At 38.4% G+C, this 17,716-nt stretch overlaps 3 protein-coding genes across 3 annotated transcripts in view; 1 reads left to right on the plus strand and 2 right to left on the minus strand.

Moving 5' to 3' along the window:
• Positions 1–1,280: 1,280 nt before the first annotated feature.
• LOC125228336 (tRNA methyltransferase 10 homolog A) lies at positions 1,281–3,158 on the plus strand. The gene is made up of 4 exons (XM_048132865.1): positions 1,281–2,193; positions 2,312–2,458; positions 2,808–2,913; positions 2,999–3,158. The coding sequence occupies exons 1-4, from the start codon at positions 1,687–1,689 to the stop codon at positions 3,127–3,129; spliced, it is 891 nt and encodes a 296-aa protein (XP_047988822.1). The 5' UTR covers positions 1,281–1,686; the 3' UTR covers positions 3,130–3,158.
• A 238-nt stretch (positions 3,159–3,396) lies between these two features.
• Positions 3,397–5,641, minus strand: LOC125228335 (probable serine hydrolase). The gene is made up of 3 exons (XM_048132864.1): positions 5,240–5,641; positions 4,415–4,631; positions 3,397–4,079 (listed from the first exon to the last, which is right to left on the minus strand). Exons 1-3 carry the CDS (start codon positions 5,351–5,353, stop codon positions 3,397–3,399), a joined length of 1,014 nt encoding a protein of 337 aa, XP_047988821.1. The 5' UTR covers positions 5,354–5,641.
• A 1,542-nt stretch (positions 5,642–7,183) lies between these two features.
• The window catches only part of LOC125227756 (probable chitinase 10), a 43,738-nt gene continuing 33,205 nt past the window's right edge, over positions 7,184–17,716 (minus strand). Inside the window, 23 exon segments of the mRNA XM_048132070.1 lie at positions 7,184–7,914; positions 10,215–10,397; positions 10,622–10,776; positions 10,779–10,893; positions 10,986–11,197; positions 11,289–11,422; positions 11,532–11,668; positions 11,759–11,890; positions 11,976–12,094; positions 12,301–12,592; positions 12,712–12,897; positions 12,990–13,126; positions 13,227–13,362; positions 13,447–13,658; positions 13,735–13,868; positions 14,073–14,390; positions 14,483–14,682; positions 14,804–15,022; positions 15,130–15,408; positions 15,497–15,708; positions 15,826–16,002; positions 16,405–16,606; positions 17,377–17,492. Of these exon segments, the coding sequence (XP_047988027.1) occupies positions 7,642–7,914; positions 10,215–10,397; positions 10,622–10,776; positions 10,779–10,893; positions 10,986–11,197; positions 11,289–11,422; positions 11,532–11,668; positions 11,759–11,890; positions 11,976–12,094; positions 12,301–12,592; positions 12,712–12,897; positions 12,990–13,126; positions 13,227–13,362; positions 13,447–13,658; positions 13,735–13,868; positions 14,073–14,390; positions 14,483–14,682; positions 14,804–15,022; positions 15,130–15,408; positions 15,497–15,708; positions 15,826–16,002; positions 16,405–16,606; positions 17,377–17,492 (4,280 nt within the window). The 3' untranslated portion in view covers positions 7,184–7,641.

Below are 17,716 nucleotides of genomic sequence, written 5' to 3' on the forward strand. Positions count from 1 at the left end.
TATGGATTTTTCCACATTCTCGATTTTGGCGCCCCCCTTGCCATGCGGCGCCTAGAGCGGCCGCTCCACTCGCTCTACCCTTAATCCGGCCCTGAGTATAAGGTGCCCTCTTGGTGGTTAAAAGGTTGTCCATTAATTACCGGGCACCCTGATGTATACCTAACGATAGCGCATTTATGAAAAGGTGGTCTAGGGAGCCTGGACTACTTATTTTTAACCGCCGCCCAAATCTCAAGGAAGGGGGTTCTCAATTCGTCTGTATTTTTTTTGTTTCTTTTTTAAATGTTTGTTTATTTACTGTATCGATTTTGAATTTTTTTTATTGAATGTAGGTACTTACATTTTGGTCCCATTTTCATCAAAACCCAGTTTTAATGATGGGATCCTGGAGAAATCGAGGGAACTGCTGAAATCTTAAAGGTTATATGGTGATTTTTGTGTTTTTATAAGAACAGCATGCATATATATACGTACGGAACAGTGACATTTGGTGCAGTGGAACTGCTGATGATAGTCAGAACAAAACTCCTCAAATCTGACGGCACACTTATATAGTGACTTTGGTATTTTTATAAGAACAGCATGCACTTCCGTCCAGAACAGTGACATTTGGCGCAGTGGAACTGGTGATGATGATCAGAACGGAACTCATCAAATCTGAACGGCACACTTTTTTTGTATTTTTATAAGAACAGTAGGTATGCATTTTTGTTCAAAACAGTGACATTTCTACTGAACTGCTGATTATGAGCAGAACGGAACTCCTCAACGACGCATAGCTCATGTTAGGAGATTTGTTCTCTTCGTTATGTTCGTTTAGCATGTCATATTTTGGACCAGCTCCAGTTCTAGTGATGGGATCCATGAGGAAGCACACGTATAGTGACTTTTGTATTCTTATGAGAAAATCAAGGACGTGCATTACAATTTTTTTCATTTGATGAAGTGGAACTGCTGATGATGATCATGTTAGGAGATTTCTTCTCTTTGTTAAGCATATTGAATTCTCAAGGTAAATTTAATCAAGCTCGATTTCTTATAATCGGATTCATGAGGAATTGAGGGAACTCCTCAAACCTTAACGATTTACATATGTATTAATTTGTATTCTCATCAAATAAACAAAGTTTTACATTGAAAATACACATTTCTACATATATCAAACATTCGCAAGTTTCTTTCACAACCCCAAAAGCGGCGGTTATTTTTCTTACAAAATTATATTCCAAGAACACTGCGTAATCTAGGAATTTTACTATTCTGCTAAGCGCCATCTACCCAGTGTAGCTAAGGAAGGGCCAGACAGTCACCCTTCTATACCATTCGTGTGCTACGCCGGTAGATGGCGCTGTTCAGTGCGTGCCAATGCCATAGTCTGTTAGCGTGTTTACGTTTCGGATAAGTTGCAATCTGTCCGAGCGTGTAGTAAACGCTTAAATCTATGTGGTACTTTGAGTACATGTATTCGAACGACCAATGCGTGACAAGTTACCAAACGTCAAAAGTGTCAAAACAGTCGCAACTGTCAAAACAAAGTGGATGGTTAGTATGGTTACCTGAGATAACCTAAGCATTTGGTTATTCGATTAAATTATTACCACATTTTTTGAACTGTACAGGAATATCAATATGAATTAAACTATTTGCAATTTGATCTGCCTAAATAATTCATCTATACTACTTAAAATGGATGAGATCGATAATATCGCAAGTCAAGACAAAATTGAACCGGCTAGTTTTCATCAATGCACACTTTTTGATATTAAAGTGGATCCCGGGTTGAAAGACGATGATGGCAATGAATTTCCTAGGCCATTTACGAAAAACCAGATGCGAAAATGGTTGAAAAAAGTAAAATGGGAGAATCACAAACAGGAAAAACGAGCCAGAGAGAAGGCCCGCGCCAAGCAAAGGAGACAGGAGGCACGTGCAGCTAACATCGATCTTGGGCCAAGCAGAAAGTCATTGAAGAAAATGAAGTTTGAGAAATCCAAAAAATCTACAGGAATAATAATTGACCTCAGTTTTGATGATCTGATGATAGAGAAGGACAGGTTCAAAGTTATTAAGCAAATTTTAAGGTGCTATTCGGTAAATCGAAGATCTGCTTCACCATTGCAGTTTCATATCAGTGGTTTTAGTGAAAGAGCCAAATCTGAGATGTCACGGCATAATGGATATGAGAATTGGGATGTAAGTTGAATATTTTTCCCTGAAATCAATTGCTATCTTTTTTCAGTATAGAATCCAATTAGAATTTCAAAAAAGAAAAATTTTGTATACAAAGTAATTTGAAAGTTTTTGTTTACAGATACAGTTTCACAATGAAAGTTATTTGGACCTATTTCCTAAAGAAAATTTAGTATACCTTACAAGTGAATCAGAAAATGTAATAGAAAATTTTGAAGAAAATACCTACTACATCATCGGAGGACTTGTGGACCATAATCAACATAAGGTACTAATGACCATTCACCATAGATTTATTTATATATTCCTTCATACTAGTAAATATGTGGCATGTGGGCACCAAAAATGTCAGTACACAGCAATGTCAGTTACATCACTGTACCCAAATGCGAGCCAAGCTAAGCAACCATTTACGGGTGTAATGTGAAATCATCAACCAATTGCACATGAAACAAAAAAAAATTATAGAAAATACAGGAACTTCTTTGTCCTTACTTTCTAAGTCTTTGATTATGAGATACCCCTGGTTGTAACAAAGTACTGATTTTCTACTAATTTAGGACTAAAATGACTAATCTTTATAAACAGAACTGTCTAATAAACTTTTTTTGTTACAGGGCTTGTGTCATAAAATAGCTCAAGAACAAGGCATTAGACATGGTCAGTTACCACTAGACAAATATGTGAATATGAAGACTCGGAAGGTTTTGACTATTGATCATGGTATGAAATTAAATGTACATGGACTAACAGCAATTAATCATTTATTTCTTATAACTGTAAAATGCTTAAATTGTTTTTATTTCAGTTTTTGAAATTGTTGTAAAGATTACTGAGGGGGTGCCGTGGCAAGAAACATTACTGAAGGTCCTGCCACTTCGAAAAGGAGCTCATATTTGTGACAATTCAGTCTCAAATACAGATGATTCAGATGGATGAAGTAATCATTTAGATTTTATTAATATTTTTATTGTTACTAGTTTGTTATATTTATGTGTAAGGATAATACTGAGAAATAAATTATTATATTAACAGTTAACATTCACATAACAATATTTTATTTATTCATATCACCATATTGATAAAAATTAAAGCTTTAAATTAAGGTAACAACTGTAAGGATATTCATAATGAATTTTATGTTAACACTGATAGAACAAGAAATAACACATTACCTTGTTGTATCAGAGCATCATAATTTATTTACTATTTGAGATTGTGTTTTTGTAAGAATTGTTGAATTAGTGGAGCTATAATTTCAGGATTATTCAGATGAACATGATGTGTACCAGGCACAAAGTGACATTCAAAGTTCTTATTGTTTTTCTCAAGTGACTCCCTCATCTCAACAGAAAACGCGTCGGTTGCATAAGGTGAGTCAATTGCCTTAACATATAATGTGGGACATATTAATCTTTTAGCAACGCCTTCCACAAACTTCTTGTCTTCCGGTGTAAACAAAATGTGTTTCAATCTAGCATCTCTAGAGAAATAATATTTATTTGGGTCAGCACTCGAAGCTTTGAGACCTCTAGTCATTAGGTACTGTACACTTTCCAAGGCGACGGATTTTTTCGTACCCATATGCCAAATGTTCTTAATTTGTTCTAGTGTATAGCTAGGTGGCTCCGTCCCCAGTCGTGCTTGATCTGCTTCCACTTTTTTGATGTAAATGGGATATTTCTCTATGACTGCGTCTAAGTCATAGTCGTCCGCGATCAAACTGTCAATCGCGACATAAAAGTCGACGTCATTGGGAAATATGCTAGCAAATCTCATACTAGCAATAGAGCCCATGGAGTGTGCTAGCAGTGAAACCTTGTCCCATTTGAAATGATTCTTCAATACATATATCAGCCTCGGTAGTTCCCAAGGGTAGTAGTGAACACCTGAAAACAAAATAGGTTATTAGTACTACAGCTACGATTAGAATGCCGTCATTATAAAACAACTGTAGGAAGGTAACCAAGGAAGGTCAAAACTCGTTTAAGACCCATAAGAAAGCATAATTATATCGTACTCGTAATTTGACATGGTTCTATCGTGGCGCGATAGGTATTTCATTTTGTTAATGTTGAGACTGGGCATACAAACAGCTCATGCCAAATTAAAATAAGTAGTTCTCGAGATATTTAGAAATGTGACTTATTGTGACAGACGGACGTAGTCGCATCATAAGGGTTCCTTTTGTACCTTTTTGGTACGGAACCCTAAAAATACTAACCGGGTGGAATGTGATAAGAAAATCCGTGTCCCGGGAAATCTATCGCCAGGATCGGACGTTCCGAGTTCAACATGGGAATCAGTGGGTCCCACGTGCCCGCGTTGTCCTGCCAGCCGTGCAGCGCGAGTATAGGCCGGCTGCTGTTGTCTTTGCCCTTCCATAGTTTTGCAGCCAAATGTCCAGCACTTAGTGGGATTTTTATCTCTTCGTAGGGAGCCTGAAACATACACATAGGTAATTGCAAATTGAACTATATACCTACTTATACCGTTAGAAAAAGACAAGTTCTTTTCAGGTGTTTGCTTAGAACAGGGGCGGCTCACAATACAATATCTGGCGATTTTTAATAGAATCAATGTCGTCTGCACGCGTGCGGTCCGTTTGTTAATGTAGGTAAGAATTTAGAATCGGCGTTTTGTGAACATCAAAGGAGTGAGCCTTCTGTACTGGTGCTTAGAATACAATACAATATCTCATTTTTAGTCAGATATTAATCAATAAACGATGGACCTATAATTTCCCAAGCCAAGACTACTTATTTGAAAATACATAGACGAAATGCCTGCTGTAAATACAATAGCAAAGTTTAATATGATATTTCAATAGTTCCATACCTATAATTTCCAAGACTATTTGAAAATACATAGATGAAACGCCTGCTGTAAATACAATAGCAAAATATAAGCCATTGTTGATGTTATCGATCATTCCTGTATAGGCGCGGTTTACTGGCTGGCAAAGACAATTCTATACTTAATTTTCTGCGCTTTTTAAATATTATATATGTGTATTAAAATAAAAAATAAAAATATAATCATAACGTACCTCTTTGGTGCTAAATTTCCTATTATAAATGTTTCCTAATGGTCTAATGGGTTGTATTTTCTGAACACTAGGGTTCAAAATTACGTTTAATAGCAGCCTTTTAGCCATATTCATCTAATGTGACGCCCGCGTATGTATAATCTTTTAATTAATTAAATGCTATGTAGATAAAATATGTCTATATTGAATTTATTTCCGTTACTAATACCATTTAGGTTATGTTTTAACACTACACGATAGAAGATTAAAATTTAAATTATGATTTTTAATTAAAACACTCGCGTTGCTTGGTTTACTATGACATTGCACAACACTATATTAATTTTACGTAAAATTTGACTTTTGAGTGAATGAGTCATGACGCGTGCGCTGTGGACTTTGGTGGGTTGCTCACTACGCCGATGTAGTAAAGCGTACAAGGAAGAGCAAGTCATGAATAAACCTTGTCAAGGCCAGGTATTTGCGGCAGTTGTATAAAATTCTTACGTCATTCGTCTGTCCTAAATTCCTAATCCATCATTATCTATTTATTGATAAAGTATCCTTTATACTTATTTATAATTGTATTATTTGATAAGTGTTTATGGTCTATATAGCCAGCGCCGGCCCGTGCACTCGATCAGGGTAGAGCGAGTTTGAGTTTCGGCGCCCTTGGGAAGAAATTTTACTAAGTTGGAAAATAAATCGCGAGCGCAGCGAGCGCGAAATTTTTTTCATAGTAATGCCGTAATTTGAAGATTGACGCAATACAGAATTTATGGATTGCATCATACAGAGTGCGAAAGGGACAAATGGTTGAAATTTCGTAGTCGCACCCTAGTATAGTTACCTGTGGCTGAACGTGGATATCACGTACATAAAATAACAAACAAAATGGAGCACTAATAGTGGCCAAGTCAGGAAAGCAGATTCGGAATTTGTCCTAACTAGAAGATAAATATAAATAGTAAGCGCGAGCGAAGCGAGCGCGATTTTTTTTCCTATTGACTCGATTAATTAATACAATCCGCCAGCGGGAAATCCGCGAACTTTCAAGCTTTTATCGTCTGCAGAGCTTAGCATATAAGAGTCTTTGACATATTTGGGGGTATTTTGACTTCACAGGGCGCCTATGTTCCCGACTTTTAGGCCTTATATTTCGCCATCACGATTATTTTTATAATACTAAGAGTTAATTAAGAGATTAACTGCGGACTCGATCGTCACCGTCGAGATGCCCATTTCGGTATTTTGCCACTAAGTTATCTGAGTGCTTTGAAATTCGCTCACCATCCGCTGTGACTGTAACTCACAAAATTGCGCCTCTCTGAGACGTTTTGCGCCTTTGGCTTTATGAGGAACTCCGCTTTGGACTATCGGATAGCGACGTAACTTTGCCGTTCGCTGCACAACAATGTGGTTCGTCAAGGGCTAGAAATGCTAGAATCCTCCTTTTACGGCGCCCTAGCAACAGCGCCCTTATGAATGTTGGTATATGTTGGCAATGTGGTGCAACTTTCCACTTAATCTGAATTACAAATCTAGATTTTCAATAGGTGGGGTAATTTTCGACTTCTCTCGCCATTTTGTGATATGTGCGCGCCCACGCAACGTATAATTTTTTGTATGGATTTTTCCACATTCTCGATTTTGGCGCCCCCCTTGCCATGCGGCGCCTAGAGCGGCCGCTCCACTCGCTCTACCCTTAATCCGGCCCTGTATATAGCTTCCCGAGTCCAAGATGAAATATAAAATTAAATTTTAACTAATGTAAGTGGGGGCATTAGTTAAAATTTTATTTTATATTTCATCTTGGACTCGGGAAGCTATGTCTAACTATATAAGGCTAATTAATAAATTTTAATTTTAAATAATGAATGTTCATTAATTATAATTACGAACTATTATAGAGGTGAAGGTAGGCATTAATATGTAGGTACAAGGACCAAAAGTAAAAAAAAAGAATTAATCAAGAAACTGTCTATATTCTACAAAAAATATCACAATAATATTTCTGTACATATTATGCTATCAGTACTTTCTATTACTTTTCAATCTCATTTAGAAACAGTTGGCACAAAATTCACCAATTTGTTTTTATCCATATGATGGGCAATAACTAAACTTGCTTATATTAAAAAAATGGATTCATCGTTAACAGGAGAAAACAATCTACTACTTACGCACGTTAGATATGATAAGTAGGTATATTTTTACAAATAACAATAAACAATAACGATCCGACGAATGTGTCTATCTAGTATCCAATGGATATACGTACACTCTAAATGTTTTTATTGTTTTCTCGTGTCAAAGAAATCCAATTACTACATTTCTAAGAACTATGGTAAAAAATGCTTCTTGTGTTTAGGTACTCTAAAACTATCACTACCTATTATAATCTTTAAAATTACAAAGAACCTCTATAAACACAAGGAAGGTGCTAACAGCGGTTCATGAACGGCTTGCTTCATAGCTGTGAGGAGTGGCCGCGGCACGCATGAGCAGGCGCCGCGCCAGTCGTCCAGATCCATGGCCCACAGCGCGGCGCCGCGCAGCCCCGCGCGCATGCCCAGTGACGTCATCAGGTGCACTTCCTCCGGACGCAGGTACGACGCCCATTGCGACCCGTATACGGCATACGTGCCTTTACGAGTGCGAGTCTCGTGCCAGTCTTCTGGTTTGAAGGCGCAGCGCTGACAAGGAAAATAAACATGCTAAAGACTCCTTCGGACTCGGATATTTTGGGAAGGCCGAAAATTAAATAATGTCGTTGTAAGAAGATTGCGTCAACATTGAATAGCTTTCAAAAATTAGTAAAAAGTGTATGATCTATGTAATGTAGGTACCTAATGCTTCCGTATCTATTGGTAGGCACCTACCATGAAACAGATGAATAAATATTCCTATGTTCGATAGTTTTTAAAAATAAGATTAGCAGTTCTCAAAAAGTTTGTACAAAAATTAAGGAAAAAGTTAAATTTGTTTTTTTTGCTCATTCCTTTTTCGTTACCAAGATTTATTTCATGAATTGAGATTTTAGTAAGTTTTATTTAGTATTTATGTTTTCTTAATTATAACCATTATCCTGTATATATCTTATGAAAGTCGACTGATTTACGACGATTGGTAACAAAATAGGATCAATTCAAATTTGCTGACATGGCTATGTACAAACTTTTTGAGAACTGCTAAAGAGATAAGAAGTACAAAGTGCGAATATTTCTTACTCGCAAGCACGTCTCCGCCAATCTGATAAGATTACTGACATGCATACTCGTATTGTCATAGAGATATAAAGGTATCGGTGTATAAACATGTATTTGTACTAAGACGGGGGGAAAATCCATCCACCCATTTTTCCCATGTTTGCATTATTATATAGAGTGTTTATACCTATATGGTAGGCGTGTTCAGTGGATACATGTAGAACTCAACATCATAGAGTAATAATGGAAAAAATGGATTAGTTACAATTGCCCCCCAGTCGAGATTTGCCCCGCTGTATCTTACATTTATTACTGCCGTAAAAATAACGGTTTTGATGGTCAGTCCGGCCTAAATAATGGGTAGCGAACTAGCCACCCCGCCTGGTTCGAACCCCGGAAAGGCCATTATAATATATGTATATTTGTGCGATAAGCACAGATATTTCCTCCTGAGCACTATTACATTACCTTTTGTCCGGGTATGCCTAAGACGCTTTATGACTAAGTCGCGTTATGCCTAAACTTCAAGCAATAGGGGCATTAGGACTATGTAGTGGACTGACTATTTCGCTTTTTGCCGAATGGGTAGACTGCCTGTTTCGTCGAATACCTTAAACGTTTTATGACTTAGTCGCGTTGTGCCTAAACTTCAATCAACAGGGGCATTAAGACTATGTAGTAGACTGACTAATTCGCTTTTTGACTAACTCTCGAACTGTCATCCGTCGCAAACTCGGTCGACGGACGCGGACGTTTTGATCCTGGCTCTCTGGATGTTTTGTTCCGTGCAACTTAGGTCGCGGTCGCGGTCGTTTTAAACGTCCGCGTATTGTTCCTATAAACTGTCATAATTCAAAATTATAAAATAATTCGTTACAAACTCAGATTTTTTTTTGTTTTATCTTTTCTGGCCACTTAAGTTTGAAGAGAATTTTATTCGTAGGTACTCGTACTGTCAAGTCTGTCTGTATTTTACGTTAGTAAAATAGCCACCGATCATGGATATAAAAGAAAATATTATTTTCGTCACCAATAAAAAAGGCTCGCCTTATCTGCTCCATGCTGATTTTTCCTACTCAAAAAATAAAAATAACAAAGACGGAAGTACTTTATGGCGGTGTTCTAAAAGAAGTGAGTGCAGTGCTTCTATTAAAATAAATTCAAAAATTGAGTTTATAAAAGTAAGTGAATATACATGTAGTCATAATTTCGAAAAAAATTAGTATTTGAGACCTAGAGCTATCTAGCTCAAACATTTTCAGTCCTAACGTTTTTTAGCCCTAAATGCGTTTTTTAGCCCTAAATGCGTTTTAGTTAAAAACAGTTTTAGACCTAACGCTTTTTAGGCCTAATTTATAGGTAGACTAAATGCGTCTTAGACCTAAAGCGATATAGTTAAAAACAGTTTTAGTCCTAACGCTTTTTAGGCCTAATGTATAGGTAGACCAAATGCGTCTTAGACCTAAAGCGATATAGCTAAAAACAGTTTTAGACCACATGCGAATTGGTCCAACAGAAATGGGGACATAATGATTATTAGGAAAATAGCATTTAAGACCATAGGCTACTTAGGTTATATATCGACAAAGGCCAAAAACGTTTTAGGCATACCCGGACAAAAGGGATATATAAGCGATATCAAAGTACCCACAACACAAGCTTTCTTGAGCTTACTGTGAGACAGGCAGGTATTTATTTATTGTTTCATTAACAATATGAATAGAGACTCAATTATTATTTATTACTAAATAATAGTTTTCTATTAACTTTATGAAACAAATACAAACCTCATGATAAGCTAAAAAGCCTGGAACCCCGGTGAAGGGTCCCGGCGCGCCGGGCCCGAACGCGGGCGCGCCCACCTCGCGGTTGGCCACCGTCCTTAGCGAGTACGTCCTGGCGTAGGCTGGGATTCCCAGCACCAGCTGTCTGGCGGGTACCACACTAGACCAGTATTCCACAGATGCGTTCTGAAAAAAAAGGTGATTTTATAGTTTTCCAGACATTCCAGTTGTAAAGTATTATTTATTTCTTGTTGGGCTGTCATCTGAACATCGAGAGTAGGTTAAACTGGACTGCATTTTGCATAATTGCCTGGTCTTTGGTAGCAGACGCAATATTCGTTGCCAATTTACTGACTCAGTTTTGTACACCATAAGGTCCATAAGGAATATTAAAGATAATATGTACTTACAAAGTTATTGTCCCATTGCTCTGCTGTCTCCAAAGGCATCAAATATCCGGTTCGCCCACTGGACGTTGCGTAGTAATCATTAGCAGCGATAGCTAGCCAGTCAACATTCTCTTTGAGCACCTCGTGGTTATAAGCCGTGGCAGCTATTTCAGGGCCGCCGCGACCATGGCGGAGAACTCCATGGCGTGAGACCGGAGCTTTTGCGATAGTTCAACGAGTAACGAACTGAAGTTGTCCCGATCTGTGAGTTGTCTATGAGATGAGCACGGCACCTGGAAACAATACAGCACCAAAGTCTTAATATCTTGAGGTTCCACGTGTATTTGCTTACTTACACACTATGTACTTGTTTAAATAAACTAACCTGTTTACAACCAGGATACTGCCAGGCAATTTGCAATCCATCGAAATTCCATTTCCGTAAGAATTTGTAAACCGATCTGCTGAACTTCTTTCTATTTTGTGGTGTAGAAGCCATTTCACGCCACTTTTCTTCCTCTGAGTCTTCTAAACCACCGACGCCCAAAATCACCTTTACTCCAGTATGCCGGAGACTTGTGACTTTTCCATAGAAATCTGCAATTATCAATAAAAAAGTAATATCACATATCTACTATGTGAATACTTGTGTCTTTTTAGATTGAAAGCTAGATAGAACATATATTACCATATTCAACGTCGAGTTCGGGATTTCCGGGGATCAGTTTGAAGGATTTATTGTCAAGATGAGCCCAGGCGTAAATAACATGGGTACACATGGACGCGTCTAATTGATCTGGACCAAAGCTTCCATTTTCAGGTCTGTAATAAATAAAATGATACCTACTATAGCAAACAATTAGTGGAATAATAGTCTACTGATTGGTAATAAAACGATAACTTTACATTATTAGTTAATCGTAGCTCTCACCTGTAATAAGCCCAGTCAGTGAAATAACACCCAACAATCGGTTTTTCTTCAGATTCTACGACAGTTCCTTCCCCCGAAGTTATTCTTAGATTAGCTTTGGTTCTGCATCGTGATTTATGCGGTTCATCACAGTGGTTCTGCAATACAAAACAGGTAGTTAGACGAGTAATTACTATAATAACAATGGCGACGAAGAAACAAAACCACTGTATACCAAAATGTCTTACCCCATTCCAAAGTAACCCATCCGGACAAGTAAGCTGCATGTATACTTCATTGAAACAGAGGTAATATTTATTGCAATTATCATCGTCACCTCTAAACATCATCCCAGAACAAGGCCTGCCATCAAGATAACCCTGTGAAACGAATAATTGAAATTACATAAATATTTTGTAATGCAAATGCAATTCAAACTTGCACGCATTGGTGAGAGAACCTTACACTTGTCTCAATGTCGGAGTCTATTTCAGGAATAGCTGGCGCAGATTCAGCGGACTCGGCTTCATTGGATGTATCGGTTGCGCTTTCCGTCACAGCTGCTGGTACTGTTGCACCGGGTACTGGGGATATATCAGTGCTCATCAACAAATAAATGCCCTTACCGGGACCGCGGCGTAGCAGGCAGGGCCACTACCGACTGCGCCAGACCGGTCGTCAAATATACAATTTAAATCAATGTCAAGATGTAAAACGTAGTGGCATCTGTCTAGTTCCAATTGATGTCTCCGAAAATGTTATCCAAGGTATGTTCTGATTAAATATTCACCTTCTTGAAGTTCACAAGGTGGTGGAGCTTCCTTGCCTCTCAACACATGGTTTATACTTCTCAATAGCGGATTCTTGCCACAGCCGCAGTACTGGCCCGTGAAGTCATCCAGGTCTAGTGCCCACACCATATTTCCTCCCAGTCCCATTGCACGCGCATACTCTGCTTTGTGGCGCGCCATGAAATCGTCGTCGAATGACACCCATTGGTCATCGCGCGTTGCGTATGGTCCTATACGTCCACCAGGGTCTCTGACCACACGCCAGCCGTGAACTCTGATGCGTTCGCATATCTATCAGAAACAGTTTACATTACATTACTTGTTTTTTTTTTTAATTATTTAAAACAACATATTAAGTCTTTGGCACCAATGATGTGATAATATAATAAATTCCATGACTTAATCTTTACCTCATAGAAAGCCAAAAAACCTCTGGCTCTAGTCTCATCTCCAGGTTCACCGCCAGCGTCTGCGGGTGCGCTTAGTCCATTTGCTGAGTTGTCTAGGAGAGAGAAAGATTGCCCATACATGGGTACTCCGAGAACTAGTTTTTGTCGAGCAGCGCCTCTCTGGATCCAGTAGCTGACTGTGAAGTTCTGTAAAATAACATAGCATATGTTATCCGAATAGATGACAGTTTAGCCTGCTATAAGTAGTATAATTAAAAGATGTGTATTTAGTAACTTACTGCGTTGAAAGTAGAGTCGTCGTCATCTGCACGAGCATACATGGGGGCAATGTGACCGGTCTCCCATTGGCCATGGTAGTCGTATGTCATGAGTGCTATCCAGTCTAGATTTTTAGATAAGGTTGGGACATCGTATGCTGTGTAAAAAGTGTTATTTTTGATTAGTTATTTGCAATAAGCTTAATAGAACATCATGTAAGGATATTCCATTAATTAATGACATTAATGTATACTTACCATAGTCGATGACTCGTTTGCTACCAGAAACCGCGGCAGATAAAAGAAGTCCTCGAGAATCGAAAGCAGAGCGAAGCTCTTTTACTAAGCTGGCAAACCCTTGCTTATCAGAATAGGGACCCTTTTCGCATTCCACCTGTAATTACATCTTTGTACAGATTGTGACTATTTTCCGTGTTAAATTGAAGGAAATATGTGATATATGCAGTCATATACTTACTTGCCAACACTTGGGATACTCCCAATCCAAATCCAGTCCATCAAAACCGAACTGCTCGATGAAATCTATTGCGTGAATAACGAATTTCTTTCTGGCCGACGGGTTATTCACTAGACGCGAGTACTTGTCGCCTGCAGAGTCATTCCAGCCGCCTAGACCAATAACAACCCTGACACCTCGGTTCTTTAGGGCTGTTACCTTTTCATAGAATTCTGCATCAATGAAAGTTAAATATGATTAAAAAAAACATTATGAGTTGTCTTGATTAAGTGAAACCGTGTAACTTACTGTTTTCAATATCCAAAGATGTGTCGTGTGGTTTCATAACTAATGTGTCAGCATCGAGGACAGCAAACGCGTAAACAACATGAGTGCACAGCGAAGGATCGATGTCACTCGGAGTATATTTCCCTGCTCCAGGTCTGAAAGTGAGAAGGTTATGAAAGAAGGCGACGTTTTTTACTGAATGTAGCCCCTATAGGTAGAAAAACATAATTGGAATAGACAGACATTTTTAGTAAGTGTGGAAAAAGCAAACATTACGAATAAATCATACCATTAAGTAGTTAGACTAAGTTAGTCTAAGTACATTAGAGACATCATAATAAAACAGCCCAAAAACTAACCTGTACCAAGCCCAATTTGTGTAATAACAAACAACTTTGTATCTTTCTTCAACATGTGGTATAGTCGGTTTTTTGGTTGTCTGAACAATAGGGCTCATTTGGGAAGTAGGCTTCATAGGTCGTACAGTAGTTGTCCAGGTCGGTTTATGGTACCCGGGCTTTACTTCTATGTCGTCAAGATCATCGTAGTCATCTATTGATGGTCTGCTTGTGGATGGTGGATAGGACGGCTGCGGTCGAACGGGCGCTAATTCTATTTTTGGATTTAGTAAACCTTTCTTTATAGTGTTGAGCAACGGGTGTTTTCCTTGTCCACATCTGAAATAAATTTATTAATATGACTCATGTTCATGTTTTATGATGTGTGATGTTTTTCATATCTACATAAGGATGTGTAGGGTTGGTCTTACCTGTTTCTGAAGTCATCAAGATCAAGAGCCCAAATCATACCACCTCCAAGATTCAAAGACTTAATGAACTCCGTCTTCTGCTTAACAATGTCTATGTCATCAAAACCGACCCATTGATTACCTTTGTAAGCGTAAGGGCCCATTCTTCCATAAGGATCCTTTTCTACTATCCACCCTTGATTCTTAATTCGATCACAGATCTGGAACATAGGATTAATTTATGTGATTATGTGATGAAAGTCACACAAGAGCGAAATAAGCTTATCGATTAATGTCTTTTGTAGAGGTCAGGACTTTAAGTACCAAAGTTGTATAATTTACCTCGTAATAAGCCAAGAAACCCTTGGCTCTAGTGTATTCGCCAGCTTCGCCTCCAGTAACGGCAGGCACGTTCAACCCGACGGCATCTCGTCTGCCAAGCAGGTCTGGGTCCGTGTCCCATTGAACCCCGGTAGTGAATGTTTGTCCGTACATCGGAATACCCATTACTAGTTTTCGTGATGGCGCGCCTTTGGACATCCAATAGTGGATGGTGTAATTCTAAAACAAATTGATGTACGGTCAATCGAATGAAATGTTTATTCAGCATAGCATTCACAATTTAATTCTTAGCTTTAAAATAAAATGAGTGATATTGAAGTACTTACAGCATTGAAATACGTAGTATCATCATCAGGATGGTAATATAATGGTGCCACATGTCCAGTCTTTTTATCCCACTGCCCATGATAGTCGTAGGTCATTACAGCAATCCAATCCAAGTATCTTGCCAGCACAGGCACATCGTAGCCTTCATCTATGACCTTCTTGTTGGGGGACACGGCTGATGATAGAAGCAAACCTTTTGGTTTCATTACGGTGGATAGCTCTCGAACTAGATCCGAGAATCCTTCTTTATCAGAATCGGGACCCTTTGAGCAGTCCACCTAAAAGAAAAAAACTATAAGTTTAACACTCCAAACCAAGAAGTCTGAGAAAGGGCTGAGAGTAAATCCTACACTTAAAAATAATTACCTGCCAGCACTTAGGATATTCCCAATCCAAATCAAGTCCATCAAAGTTGTAGGTCTCAATGAATTGAACAGCGTGCGTGACAAAGCGAGCTCGAGCGATGGGATCGTTCACCAGTTTAGAGTATTTGTCTCCTTCTGAGTCGTTCCAGCCACCAAGGGCCAGCGAAACTTTGACACCGTAGCGCTTGTACTCGACTACCCGTTCGTATAGACCTGAAAATATTTATAGTAATGCTAATTGCACCATACTTGCAAAGGGCATTAAAGTCAATAAAACGAAAAGAAAAAATTAAGTGAGTTAAGTAAAGTTAAAAACACTGGGTAACTTACGATTGTCATAGTCTGCCCAAGAATCATGCGCGGTGATAAGACCATCGCTGCCGAGTACGGCGAAACCGTAGACGATGTGCGTGCACAGAGATGGGTCGATATCTTCCGGTCCGTACTTGCCCAGGCCTGGCCGGTACCACGCCCAGTTTGTGTAGTAGCACACTACTTTGTATTTAGCTGAAAATACGTAAAGCGTATTAAAATGCTATTTTTTTTTAAATATAAAATTCTAGTTACTAAACATTGCAAAGAACAAAAAGTTTGAAGATGTCTTTCCAAATATTATTGCGGTTTAATGAAATCGTTCAAAAGTAGCTTATAGCTTAGCTTTTAGCTTATAACTCATATAATTTCTTGATATGTGAGTATAAGGAAACGTGTGACAAGTTTGATTCATCACTCTCAAACTACGTATTGAAATGGCGCAGTCGGTAGGATACCACCTATGTTTCTAAAAAGTATATGATTTCCAATCCTTCTCACACCTTTCCATTAAAGAGATACTTTTAGAAGTTGAATTTAATGTTTATGTGGATAGTTCAATGAATATATGTACATTAAATACATATAAATACTCACTTTTTAGCAGAGATGGTTTATTAGGCACTTCTGGTTGTGTGGGAGTGGGCGTGGAAACAATTGGACGTGCCGGTTCCAAGTGCTCCGTGTGCTCGTGATCTATGGCAGGCTTAGAAGGCAATTCCACCATCGGTCTTGCTGTTGTCATTCCACTTTTGCTTTTGCATTTTGCGCTTTTAGGCCAATCGCAGATTTGTTTGTCCTTAAATGCAAACATCGATTAAAGTTGTCAACAAAGACAAAATTATACACCATTGAATTGTAATGTGACTAATGTGTGTTTTCGTACTATCATCATTTGCTTAGCTTCACTTGCCTCTGTCTTAATTTCAAGACCGAATAGTATTTTTTCTACTCCCGTACTGTTATTCGTGAGTTACAAGGTCGTGCATAGAACTTAAACCCTACATAAAAGATGTCAGGACAAGTCTCTATCTAGTCTATACCCTGAAAACATTTAGTAGAAGTAACACGATATAGCTGTTACAGTTCAGTAAATACATTGCTACCAACTTAACAAACCAATTCGCAGAGTCGAGACTCCTTCGTTTTCTGCTGCGTTCATTGGCGACGCGTCGAATCGCATTCAAATGTATGAGAACTCGATTCAACTCGGCTCGATTCGTCTTAGTGGCCAGGCTTCAAAGAACCATACCATAGACAGTTTTATTTTCATGTTTGCACTCAAACTGCATATTCAAAATGGTAGGCGGTCCACTAGATAACTAAGATGACTGAAAGTAGGTATTTGTTGATTTATAATTTTCTTTCAAAATAAGTGCTTGGTCGTAGAAAAAGTATTGTATGCAACGGTGTTTAACTGAGTCAAAAAATGCTCGTGGCGTCTTTATTAACAATTTTCGGCTTCGCCTCAAATTGTTACCCACGCCACTCACCTTTTTTGACCTCTTTTAACCACCAGTTGCATAAAATACTATATATGTATTGTTGCTTGGTAGATTCTGTTCTCACCTCATTCCAATGAAGGCCGACGCTACAGGGGAACTCTTCGAACTTCCCAAACAGACAGTGTTTGTAGCGAGTGCAGTCTCCTTCAACCTTGGCGTATTCACCATTTTCACAAATATCTATGGATAAAACAATAATTAGTATACGAAATCCTTTATTCTGATATTTAAATATTACTAGAATTTTACTAAGTATTACCTATTATCGCATTACTATTACACATTTTGTCGAACTTACCTACAATGGAGTCCATGACCAAATGACCAAGCCGCATGCAGAATAGGTAGGAATGAAACGTGCAATGGTTATAAATACACTTATTTTATTATGTATCTCAAGTTAC

This window comes from Leguminivora glycinivorella, chromosome 7 (assembly GCF_023078275.1).
Source record: "Leguminivora glycinivorella isolate SPB_JAAS2020 chromosome 7, LegGlyc_1.1, whole genome shotgun sequence".
Lineage (NCBI taxonomy): Eukaryota > Metazoa > Arthropoda > Insecta > Lepidoptera > Tortricidae > Leguminivora > Leguminivora glycinivorella.

Excerpts from the sequence above, each read along its gene's own strand:
- LOC125228336 (XM_048132865.1), top strand. The coding sequence starts at position 1,687 with ATGGATGAGATCGATAATATCGCAAGTCAAGACAAAATTGAACCGGCT. Across the intron at positions 2,459-2,807 it reads TGGACCATAATCAACATAAG|GGCTTGTGTCATAAAATAGC; the intron begins GTACTAATGACC and ends TTTTTGTTACAG. Across the intron at positions 2,914-2,998 it reads GGTTTTGACTATTGATCATG|TTTTTGAAATTGTTGTAAAG; the intron begins GTATGAAATTAA and ends TTTTTATTTCAG.
- LOC125228335 (XM_048132864.1), bottom strand. The coding sequence starts at position 5,353 with ATGAATATGGCTAAAAGGCTGCTATTAAACGTAATTTTGAACCCTAGT. Across the intron at positions 4,632-5,239 it reads GGAAATTTAGCACCAAAGAG|GCTCCCTACGAAGAGATAAA; the intron begins GTACGTTATGAT and ends TGTATGTTTCAG. Across the intron at positions 4,080-4,414 it reads TTCTTATCACATTCCACCCG|GTGTTCACTACTACCCTTGG; the intron begins GTTAGTATTTTT and ends TTTTGTTTTCAG.